Here is a 12520-nt window from a genome sequence, read left to right on the forward strand (position 1 = left end):
TCTGGCTGAATTCAGTCCTTTCAGTCTGGCTTCTCCAGGCCTACCAGCAGAAGGACTGTTTCAGTTCTGAGGGCACCAGTACCTCCCTTCTGGCAGCAGAGATGCGCAAAGCTCCGAAGAGTGCCAACAGTCACTCCTAGTGAGGAAAGGAAAGACCCCAAGGGCTCTGTGCAGTGTTAGCACACAGGGGACCAGACCTCCACGGCAGCTCAGGAGCAGCTGCCGTGACCCACTGAGTGGACCCTGCTGCTCCAACAGCACACAGGCCTTTTGAGCAAAACTGCCAGACATTTCCTCGAATTCTTCTTCCTCAGTCTGCCCTCATCATGTCACTGGAGCTTTTGCCGAAGGCTTGACAGGCCCTGCTTCTGTCTCATCTGTTCAAGGCAGCGGGAGGCAAGTGTGCTGCTCATCAGAAAAGTTGCTCTGCAGTTTAAACAATATTCGCACAAACAGCAGCACCCAACATGTCTGTCTTGTTCTTATGTGTAGAACTTTGACTGTAGGCCTTTTGTGTATGTCGCTGTAGTACAGTGGCCTAAGATAGCCTGTGAAAGCCTCCTTGATTTTCTCTCTTGAATAAACTTCTTTCTGGCTGACCACATGATGAAATCTTGGAATCAGTTCGGCAGCCTTCTAGTGCCACTGGGAGTCAGGGGGCAGACTGGGACACAGCAAGCTAACTACCGGAAACTTTTTAGCCACCCTCTACGGTGCCCTATGCACTCACTCATGGATTTAATGCATTACCACCTGGGAGCTCTCAGGGACAAGAGATGAGGCGTTCTAGAAAGACAGAAGTCAAGTGGCATTGGCAGTTAACTTTTAAGATAGGCTGTCTATGTAGCCCTGGCTGTCCTGGAACTCACTACATAGACAGGCCTCAAAGTCACAGAGATCTGCCTGCCTCTGGCTCCCAAGTGCTGAGATTAAAGGCATGTGCCACCATGCCCTGCTTTTTGTACAGGGACTGGAGAGATGGCTCAGCAGTTAAGAGTACTTGATGCTCTTGCAGAGGACCCAGGTTCAGTTTCCAGCACCCACAAAATCCAATGCCCTTGTCTGGCCTCTGCAGGCACTTACATATGATGCACTTATATACATGCAGGCAAAACACTCATGCATGTAAAATAAATAAATTTATGCTGAGAAAAATTCTAGGTTGGCTTCAGAGGAAGCCTCACAACCAACATAATACTAAGCGGATGTCTCATAGGAATAAAGGGAATAGAGAATTTCTCCAAACAAGTCTATCTGCATGAAAGTCTGGAGGTGAGTATCTAAGGCGCAGTAACAAAGATGAGTATGAAACAACAGTAAGCACCTTGAACAAATGAGACTCATGAGTGACAGGCTTGTTGGTGACAAGAAAATAGTGATAAGTGGCAGTGTCCATGAAAAGTCCTCAGAGAAGCACGACTCAGTTGCTGAAATAAGCCCAGCCTACATGAGAAACATAAGGGCTTTCAAAAAACGTCAGCCAGGTGTGATGGCCTACGCTTATGATCCCAGTACTTTAGCATTGGAGGCTGGAAGGTCAGGAGTTCAAGGTCATCCTCAGCTATATATGGAGTTACAGGCCAGCTTGTGCCACAGGGAAGCCTCAAAAGAAAAAGAAAGCTTTCAGTATTAAAAGGCATTTTTAAAATATAATGTATAAGCCTAAACAATTGCAAATTTAAGTTTGTGCTATGGACAGTTAGTGGCAAATCAAAGTCAGGGTCAGTCAGCTCCCCCACACTGCGACAAACCTGAGCCGCTGTCTGAGGAAGCAAGGTTGACTTTGGCTCGCAGCTGGTGGGTTCATCTGAGGTTGGTTCAGCTGCTTCTGAGACTACCCTGAGGTGGCAGCACATCATGGTGGTTGTCTTAGTTAGCTTCGGATTGCTGTTAGACACCAAGAGAACACCTCACCGATGGCAGCCCATCAAGGAGGGACGTCAAGGCAGGAACCTGGAGGTAGAAGCGAAGCAGACCCCGTGGAGGGATGCTGCTTACTGGCTTGCTCACTTTGCTTTCTTGAACACTCCAGGGCCCCAGGGAAAGCCACCCACTGTGGGCTGTCACATCAATGCTGTCAAGGAAATGCCCCACAGGCTTGCTCCATCATTGTCCAAGTGTCTGATGGGACATTATCTCAACTGAAGTTCTCTCTTCTTAGCAAACTCTAGTTTGTGTCAAGTTGACAGAAAGTGAGACAGCACAACTGACCTCTTTTCAACTTAACACACAAACATGTCACTAGTCAACTATCACCTCTCTTTTATCATTTGTCCCCAAGATGTCATGTCAATATTAATATCACAATATAAAACAAAATGTAACTTTAGAAGTCCCAGCCTTTAAAAAATTCAACTCTTTAAAAGTCTAAGTTCTCTTAAAAACCAAACCAAACCCAAACAATGTCTTTTTAAAGGTCCAAGTCTCTGAACTGTGGGCTCCTGTTAAATAAAAATAAAAAAATTAGTGGCATACTTTTTTTTATTTCAAAAGGCAAGAATCAGGGAATGGTCACAATCAATTCAGAGCAAAACCAGAATTCAACTGAATAAAAAGTTGAGTACTTGATGTCTGGGCTCCACTCATGATCTCCTGGGCACCTTCAGTTCTCCACTTCCCCGTCCGTAGCACACACAATCTGTCTCAGCTGAGAGCTGGCTCTGCTCTGCAGCTGCCACTGGCCTCGGTAGTCCATCCCATGGTATTGGCTATCTCCAATATTCGGAGGTCTCCACTACAACTGAGGCAGCACCCTCACCAGTGGCTTCTCCTGACCCTCCAGCACTGTCACACAGTGCCGAGCCTCAGCTGCCCTCCATGACCCCATTCATGCCTTCAAACACCACCTTTGTGACTTCGACACATTGACAAGTTTGGCAGCCACCCTGGGCCATAGCTTCTGTGTGCTAACCTGAGGAAACAGGCCCAGAAGGATTTCCCGTGATGCCGTTGGTCTTTTCCTTGTTACCACTGACTTCTCAGCCTCAGCTGGCCAGCATCAATTAAAGCAAAGGCTTCACCTCAGTAGCTGCAGTCTCCCCATCACAGCTGGTTCTTCAACCCCAGCAGACCAGAACCCTCTGAGCTCTGTGGGCCAGGCCTCCATGACGTGGTTTTCTTTAAGCATTCCTGTCTCCCACACTCCCACAGAACAGCTCACTAAGCCTTAAGTGCTCAAAGGTCCATAGTACTCACCAAACAATATGATCAGGACTCACAAAACAAAAGAAACAACAACAACAACAAAAAAACACTCCTGGTCCCAATTTCTGTCTTAGGTTTCTATTGCTGTGATAAAACAGTGGCCAGAGACGAACCTGGGGAGGAAAGGATTTATTTTGCTGTTGGCTCTGGTTCCTTAACAATTAAACTTTCTTATGAATTTATTAAACAAAGGTGCCTCCCTTACAACCCGACAACTACCCTGAACAGCAGGGAAAGGAGATTAAGGAGGACAAGAATGAAACCTTCCAGGGTATCAGTTCCCCTGGGTGAATCCCTTGACCAGTCCCTTGGGGTAATTCTAAGGGAATCTAGCAGCTCCTCTACCTGAAAGAAACTGCACTGCCCATGGCCCATGCTCCAAGGCTGGCTCTTCTCCAATCCCCTCACCCCCAACCACTGGTCTCTCTCTCTCCCTCCCCCCCTGCCTCTCTCCCCCCTCTTTCTCTTCTCTCTTTGTCTCTCTCTCTCTCTCTCTCTCTCTCTCTCTCTCTCTCTCTCTCTCTCTCTCTCTCTCTCTCTCGCTCTCTCCCCCCCCCCAGCCCCCTCCTGCTCCCTCCTCCCATCAATGGTCGGTTTGCAATACAATAGCCCTGCCAGAGTCCCCTGACCCTTGTCGTCCTTAATTCCAGGCCCAAATGGCCCCTCTCAGTCTACCACAGATATTTATCTCAGTGGGGTCTAGCCACCCAAGACTGCTGTCACCTTGGGCCCAGTCTAAGGCAAGGTCACATTCCCTCCACATTTCGCCTCACAGGTTACAGGCCATTTGGAGGGAAGTCAGGGCGGGAGCTCAAGGCAGGAAGGATCCCGGAGGCAGGAACCAAAGCAGAGGTCACAGAGGAGTGCTGACTGGCTTGCTCCTCTTGGCTTACTCGTTTGGTTTCTTATACATTCCAGGACCACCTACCCAGGGATGGCACCTCCCAGTGGGCTGGACCAATCCACATCAATTATCAATCATGAAATCACTCCACAGGCTTATCTACAGGTGATCAGGAGGAAGCAGGAAAGAACTGGGTCCTGCTGTCTCCTCCAATGGCACTTCCCCACTTCCTCCCACTAAGTCCCACCTCTTAAAGGGTCTACCACCTCCCATTATATCATATGTGTATGTTGCACGCATAGGTCTTTGGGAGTTGTTTCTAACCCAAATTACAGCAGCCAGTCAGGAAAATAACCACTGAGGAAATTTCAGAAGGAACTGTGGTAAGTTCTTCATCCCTCTGTACAGTACATGTTTTAGAACCTTAGACACTAGGGTAAAATGGTGGGGTCTGAGCTACAAAAAGGCCACAGAAATCTGCAAAGCTAGGTCAGAAAGCAGCTTAAGAAAGCAAACAAAAACACTGCAGAGGCTGGAGAGATGGCTCAGTGGTTAAGAGCACTTGCTGCTCTTCTAAGACGACCCAGGTTCAATTCCCAGCATCCACATGGCAGCTCACAATCACCTGTTAATTCTAGTTCTGGGGACGCGGCATGCTGTGTGGTGCACATACACATAGGCAAAACACCCATGCACATGACGTAAAATAAACAAAACACTATGTACCTCTCACTGACTACAGGCAAATGCAGGAGCTGATGGTTTTGTATCAAGCATTGGCAAATATTTAGAGAAAAATTTTAATGACACACACACACACATAGAATTCCATGAAGAAATTATTCTGTATGTTAACTTAAATAATGAATTTTAAAAGTGTTTTTTAAGTACATATTTTTTAAATGTTCTTTATTGGGCCAGTGAGATGGCTCTGTGGGTAAGGCACCTGCCGCCAAATCCAACGACCCAAGGTGTACACTTGGGACCTACAGGGAACAAGGGAGGGACTGAGTACTGAAGGCTCTCTGTGGTCTCCACAAGTCACCCTGGCACGTGTGCCCACACACACTTACACACGAAATAAAAATTTCAATGTGCTCTAGATTTTCTTCTGTCACTGTAGAGGTGTGTGCACGGCGGGGTGGGGTGGGGTGGGGTGGGGGTGGGTCAGAGAACAGTTTTCTGAGCCCAGTTCCTCCTCTCTTTATGGGGCTCCAGAAACTGAACTCAGGCAGCTGTGCTTGCACTGCTGGCACCTCTATCTGCTGAGCCGTCTGCCCAGTCCATATTTAGGTTTGTAAACAGATCATGAAACGTAACATCTAACTTGGGAAACTATCTGGTGAGGGCTGGACACCTGGGTCATAGACACGGAGCAGGGCTGGTGCACATGTTTATTTAAATGACATTAACCACAGTCTTCCCTCGGGCATGGCCTCTTTCCACCTTCAGGAAGGCTTCTGGGACTTCAGAGAAAGGGAAGGTCCGTTCAATAACTGGCCGGATCTACAAAACACAAGAAGAGACCAACAAGTCGATAAGAAATGCTACCCTTCCCAGGCAGGCAGCGTCTGCAGACATCCCTTGGGCCTGTCTCAGGGGCTCTGCGTGTGTCATGTCAGAGGTCCCTCTCCGTGTATCGTGTCAGAGGTCCCATTCCGTGTGTTACGTCAGAGGTCCCTCTCCATGTGTCATGATGTCAGAGATCCCTCTCCGTGTGTCACGTCAGAGGTCCCTCTCCGTGTGTTATGATGTCAGAGGTCCCTCTCCATGTGTCACGTCAGAGGTCCCTCTCCGTGTGTTATGATGTCAGAGGTCCCTCTCCATGTGTCACGTCAGAGGTCCCTCTCCGTGTGTCATGTCAGAGGTCCCTCTCCATGTGTCACGTCAGAGGTCCCTCTCCGTGTGTCATGTCAGAGGTCCCTCTCCGTGTGTTATGATGTCAGAGGTCCCTTTCCATGTGTCACGTCAGATGTCCCTCTCCGTGTGTCACGTCAGAAGTCCCTCTCCGTGTGTCACGTCAGAGGTCCCTCTCTGTGTGTCATGTCAGAGGTCCCTCTCCATGTGTTATGATGTCAGAGGTCCCTCTCCGTGTGTCACGTCAGAGGTCCCTCTCCGTGTGTCACGTCAGATGTCCCTCTCCGTGTGTCACGTCAGAAGTCCCTCTCCGTGTGTCACGTCAGAAGTCCCTCTCCGTGTGTCATGTCAGAGGTCCCTCTTTGTATGCATGTCAGAGGTCCCTCTCCGTGCGTCACGTCAGAGGTCCCTCTCCGTGCGTCACGTCAGAGGTCTCTCTCCGTGCGTCACGTCAGAGGTCCCTCTCCGTGTGTCATGTCAGAGGTCCCTCTCCGTGTGTCACGTCAGAGGTCCCTCTCCATGTCACGTCAGAGGTCCCTCTCCGTGTGTCACGTCAGAGGTCCCTCTCCGTGTGTCACGTCAGAGGTCCCTCTCTGTGTGTCATGTCAGAGGTCCCTCTCCGTGTGTCATGATGTCAGAGGTCCCTCTCCGTGTGTCACGTCAGAGGTCCCTCTCCGTGTGTCATGTCAGAGGTCCCTCTCCATGTGTTATGATGTCAGAGGTCCCTCTCCATGTGTCACGTCAGAGGTCCCTCTCCGTGTGTCACGTCAGAGGTCCCTCTCCGTGTGTCACGTCAGAAGTCCCTCTCCGTGTGTCACGTCAGAGGTCCCTCTTTGTGTGCATGTCAGAGGTCCCTCTCCGTGTGTCACGTCAGAGGTCCCTCTCCGTGTGTTCTGATGTCAGAGGTCCCTCTCCGTGCGTCACGTCAGAGGTCCCTCTCCGTGCGTCACGTCAGAGGTCCCTCTCCGTGTGTCACGTCAGAGGTCCCTCTCCGTGTGTCACGTCAGAGGTCCCTCTCCGTGTGTCATGTCAGAGGTCCCTCTCCATGTGTTATGATGTCAGAGGTCCCTCTCCGAGTTTCACATCAGAGGTCCCTCTCCGTGTGTCATGATGTCAGAGGTCCCTCTCCGTGTGTCATGATGTCAGAGGTCCCTCTCCGTGTGTCACATCAGAGGTCCCTCTCCGTGTGTCACGTCAGAGGTCCCTCTCCGTGTGTCGTGTCAGAGGTCCCTCTCCGTGTGTCATGTCAGAGGTCCCTCTCCGTGTGTTATGATGTCAGAGGTCCCTCTCCGTGTGTCACGTCAGAGGTCCCTCTCCGAGTGTCACGTCAGAGGTCCCTCTCCGTGTGTCACGTCAGAGGTCCCTCTCCGTGTGTCACGTCAGAGGCCCCTCTCCGTGTGTCACGTCAGAGGCCCCTCTCCGTGTGTCACGTCAGAGGTCCCTCTCCGTGTGTCGTGTCAGAGGTCCCTCTCCGTGTGTCGTGTCAGAGGTCCCTCTCCACATATCATGTCAGAGGTCACTCTCTATGTGTCATGTCAGAGGTCCCTCTCTGTGTGTCATGTCAGAGGTCCCAGCTTCCTCTCCTACTCACTCCATCTCATCTCTCCCAACTTTAGCCTCCGTTTCACCTTCACTCACCTCACCCCATCCTGTACTGCTGTCACTCCTACTCCGAACCCTGCAAGATCCCCCAAAGCCCTACATCCTAGCCCTGCGCCTCAGGCTGATCGGCATTTTCACTCTTTGAAAATAATGTCTTTATTTATTAGTGTGTGTCTGGTGTGTTTGTGTGTGTGGTGTGATGTGTGTGGCTATTTGTGTATGTGGTATGATTTGTGTGGTTGTGTATAGATGGTATGGGTGTGTTGTGTGATGTGTGTGGCTGTGTGTAAGTGGTATGTATATGTGGTTTTGTGTGTGCGTGTGTGTGCGTGTGTGTGCGCATGCGTGTGCGGTTGGTGTCTGTATGTAGTGTGATAATTGTGGTGTGTGTGTCTGATGTGGGTCCATGGTGTGAGGGTGGTTGTATGAGTCTGGTGTGAACGTGAGTGAGTGGTGTGGGTGTTGATAAACTTGTGCTGTCTTGTGCATATAGAAGTCAGAAAGACAACTATTGGGAGTTGGTTTTCTCTTATCTCTTCTACCATTGGGGCTGGAGAGACGGCTCAGCAGTTAAGAACACTGGCAGCTATTTCAGAGGACCAGGGTTCAATTCTCAGCACCCATGTGGCAGCTCACAACTGTCTCTAACTACAGTTCCAGGGATCCAACACCTGCACACAGACATGAATGCAGAGAAAACACCAGTGCACATAACATTAAATAGTCTATTCCTTCTACCCTGGGTCTTGGCAAAGTTGGCATCGGGCTTGCTTGGCAAATGCTATTATTACACTAAGCCATCTACCGACCCTCCCAGTTGCCTTCTGTCTGTTAGCCTATCATCTGCAATCCTGCAGTCCTGGCCTCATAGACCCTTTCTGTCCCTCAATGCATTCTTCCTCTGAGCTGCTCTAAGAACCACTGAGCCCTCCACAAACCTGTACTTACTATAGCCAAGTACAAGTCTCTGACGTGTTTCCTGCTGTACAGGAAGTTGCCAAGGGCACCCCAAGGCCCTTGCTGCATTTATCTCTGTGCTCCTCTCATACTGTGATTGTTGTTTTCTAGTCTTAAACATGTGATGGGCATCTAATTACATCACTGAATTGAAAAGCAGTAAGGTAGGCAGCAGGCGTCCTAGTGGCTCTCTGGGCTGCAGGCACTGCACTCGACAGCAGCACGGTGCTGGCAGTGGACAGCCAGCACGGTGGGGTCTGGGCACTGTGGCTATCTTTACAGTGCATCAGGACTGTCAGAGACCTCCTGGAGGCAGGTCCCAGCAACACCCTCTCTCCATGAGAAGTCTGCCTGCTCTTCCTTCCAGATGGCGAGCAGCAACAGTCACTGTCCACTCCACTGACAAGGATCAGCTGCCTAGATTACCCTTTTCTTTTGACAAAACGAGGTGAAGTCCACATGCATCTGTTGCCATTTCCTGTGGTGGGACTTTCAGAGCTCAGACACCACACGCTCCTCCTCCCAAGCGTTGAAGATCCTTCTGCACCCACAGATGACAGCAAGCCCCGAGTCACAATAAGAGCAGGAAGTGTCTTCACTGTGGGAAGACACCCCCCAAGTTATATACCTTTGCAGCAGGTGTCACTCCCATCTTATAAAAATCTGAGGCACAGAGCTGAGCTAATGTCCTGAGGGAAGCTGTGACTGGATGGATGGATGGACGGATGCCGTTGCCACTGCTCTCACCACTGTACATGGCCTGTCACTATCATCCACTACTTCTCACCTCACCCCAGGAAGGAAGGGAAAGGCAGCCTGGGAAACGATGAGTTACCACAACCTCAGTCGTGACCTGCCTTCCACACGTCAGCTGAAGATCTGGTCTCCAAACTCTGCATCCAACCCCCCACGGTGACAGATGTGGTCCAGTGCCTATGGAGGGTCACAAATTGATAATCCCCAGCACACTGAGGGACCTCAGAGCCCTCCACAGTGCTTCAGAAAAACACGAAGAGCTGACCCGAGCTGCTTCCCTGCTAAGAAAGAAAGGCTCTTGGGCTGTTGAGTTCTACATGGAACCTAAATCCAGCAGTCTCCTTAGAATTCCAGGGATGCTGTTTACCGAAGGCCACGTAGTTGCTAAGTGTGTGACCTGCACCCATACTGAAACCATTCTCAATGCCTCACGGGACAACGGAATCAAGCTCTGGGTGTGGGGAACAGAACACGTTCTCAGCAAGTTCCAGAAAGGCATGTGCACTCTTTGGAGGGAATCTCTGTGCCTTCATGTTTTTACTCTCACATATCAGACACCACCCGCCGTAGTCCTTTGTCCTACAAAGCGCACTAAGCTGCTTTCCTGCACAGCAGAGCCTAGTCCAGGTACACAAAGCAGACTCCACTCAGGAACCCAGGGCCCGAGCCACCAGGCCATGCTCACTTCAGCGCTCTGCCAGAGCCACAGGAGCTGACCTGCTGACTGGGCCACTTGCAGTGACTGCACACTTTAATCTGACTGGGCAGGCCCTTTGTGACAAAGAGCCCAACCGGGCTGACTGTGGCATAATGAGTCATTTAGCAATTCCTGTAAGTGACAATGGAGAAGAAGAAGAAGAAAAAAAGAGGCTTTCAAATTACAGTCAGGCAAAGGCCACTGTTGGCTGAGTATGTGACCATCCAGGGAGATTAACTGGATGATGAGACAGTGTCTACAAACAGCCTCACGCGGGACCTAGAATGCCTGTTTGCTAAAGACAAAGGGATCAGAGTTAACATCCAGCGAGGGAAAGAGAGGCTGCTCACGGCGAAGTGGGGACTTTTATATGATGACACTGCTACAGTCCACTTGGCAAAGGGAACTCTGTTATAAGGCAGGCAGGCCCAAAGCCACACTCCACACCACATAGACACCCGGGGCTCACGGGCAACCGCAACCGGGAGACACCCATAGCAGCTCTTGTTCAGTGTGGGAGCCCAGTGTGGGGTCTCCTGAGAGCACTTTCCTTTCCTCAAACAGGACCTAGGATCTAGCACCTGCTGCCTGGCATCCCTTCTGTGACATGGGGACACAGGAGCTTCTTCCTCCCTAAGAGTGCCCTTACAACAAGCAATATTGCTGCTTACCAGTCACTGGGCAAGCCTCGGAGGGACAGGAAAGAGCTAAAGCAGGTGAGGGCCTGAGCTAACCTGATGAACAGAGCAGGAAGCTAAAACACAAGAGGCCGAGCGGTCCATGCAGAGCTCTCAGAAGCACAGGCAGGGTGAAGCCCTGGGGTCCCTGACTATACTGTCAAATGGGATGGAGATGGTTTAGGAGTCAGCGTGTCCACTTTTCCCCAAGCTCCCCAGCTTCATCCTCAGCAGGTGCATCCCCCAGGCACGGAAGCTACAGATTTCAGAAGGTGAGGTACCTGAGGATGGGCCAAGAGATGGCAGCTGTAAGGAAGATGCAAGAACTCCTGGCCCCAGGGCCACAGTCCCAGAGCTATCTCTGGGATGGTCACAGCCGGCTTCTGTTAGCCCAGGACTTCCTGGGACTACCAGTGTCAGTGTCAGTGTCAGGGAGGAAAGTGGTTCTGAATTCCCAGGGATAAGGAAGTAGGAAGAGAGGAGTCCTGTTCTAGTTTGCTGTTTCTTGGGCATTTCTGTGACAGTAAGGCTGGAAGATGGGTGTGAGGCAGGATGGGGATGGTGGGTGAAACTATGCTCAGAGAGTTCATGTACCATCCTGAGAGCATCCAGGAAGCACCCCTCCCAGCCAGGGGAGTGGAGGAACTCGGTACCATTCTCATGGAAACAATTTCAACAGCTTAGAAAATGGGGTGGGGGGCTGGGGGGGGGGGAGAGCAGAAAAGCAATGACAGTAACACATGTGACCCCAGAGCTAGGGGCTAGATGTGGAAACACCATGAATTCAAGGCCAGCCTGGGCTACACAGCAAGACCTGGAACTTTGTTTAAAAAAAAAAAAATCAGCCAGGCTCAGTGGCACACACCTGTAATCACAGCACTTAGGGAGGCAGAGGCAGGTGGATGTCTGTGAGTTTGAGGCCAGCCTGATCTACAAATCAAGTCCAGGACAGCCAACACTACAAGAGAGGGAGGGAGGGAGGAAAGAAGAGAGGGAGGGAGAGAGGGAGGGAGAGAGGAAGGGAGGGAGAGAAGGGAGGGAGGGAGGGAGGGAGGGAGGGAGGGAGGGAGGGAACAGGAGGAGTAAAAGGAATTCAGAAGATCTGAGGCTAAGCTGCATCAGGCAAGCCGGCCCCCTTCTAGTGGTTCTCAGGATCCAACCTGAACCGGCACACTCTTCCCATGGAGAAGAATCCAGCTGCAGCATGGCACTTGAAGCTTGGATCCTGGTCTACCGCTGATGTAGTCTGGCCATCCACGAGGGGGCTGGGAAATCATGAAGCTCAGAATCACCGCATTCTCTTCTAAAGCTGTATGCCTAACTCTAGACACATGTGACCAGCAAGTAACCAAAACGAGATGCCAGCCTTCCAGCTGCACTAGCCATGTTTCTTTCTTTCTTTGCTTGCTTGTTTGTTTTCGAGACAGGATTTCTGTGTAGCCTTGGCTGTCCTGGACTTGCTTTGTAGACCAGGCTGGCCCGAACTCACAAAGATCCACCTGCCTCTGCCTCCCTGAATGCTGAGATTACCAGAGTGTGCCACTGTGCCCAGCTCCAGACACATTTCTGACAATAAGCAGTCGTGGGTCGAAGTGGCTGCCTACTGACCAAAGAGATAGACATTTCTACCACGACAGAAAGCTCTAGAGGACAGTGCGGATGGAGGTAACTATTCGCAGCAAACATGAGAAAGAGCACTAGGGCGTCCTCAGTGGAGGTTGTAGACTGAACTCAGGTTACACAGGTGCTCTTCTGAAGGCAGTAAAAATAAAGGAAAAAGTTCTGGAAGACTACATCACTGCTCAACAAGCTTGAATGGTCAACTAGAATTCTGAAAAGACCTACATAGTGAGTGAGTTCCAGGACAGGCAGGACCCTATCTCAAAAACGAAACAAAAAGTTGTGTGACGTATATATGTGTGCAAA

General features: G+C 50.6%; 1 protein-coding gene and 1 long non-coding RNA gene across 2 annotated transcripts in view; one reads left to right on the forward strand and one right to left on the reverse strand.

Annotated features, from left to right (window-relative positions):
- Positions 1-5427: 5427 nt before the first annotated feature.
- The window catches only part of Rtn4ip1 (reticulon 4 interacting protein 1), a 47218-nt gene continuing 40125 nt past the window's right edge, over positions 5428-12520 (reverse strand). The window contains exon 9 of the mRNA XM_051164293.1: positions 5428-5554. Coding sequence (XP_051020250.1) covers positions 5447-5554 — 108 coding nt within the window. The 3' untranslated portion in view covers positions 5428-5446. The remainder of the gene's footprint in view (positions 5555-12520) is intronic.
- Positions 5771-7202, forward strand: LOC127205114 (uncharacterized). Its single transcript, XR_007832588.1, has 4 exons — positions 5771-5808; positions 5968-5996; positions 6101-6129; positions 7158-7202. It is a non-coding gene; the product is annotated as an uncharacterized LOC127205114 (long non-coding RNA).

The sequence above is a fragment of the Acomys russatus genome, chromosome 21 (genome assembly GCF_903995435.1).
Source record: "Acomys russatus chromosome 21, mAcoRus1.1, whole genome shotgun sequence".
In the NCBI taxonomy this organism is placed as follows: Eukaryota; Metazoa; Chordata; class Mammalia; order Rodentia; family Muridae; genus Acomys; species Acomys russatus.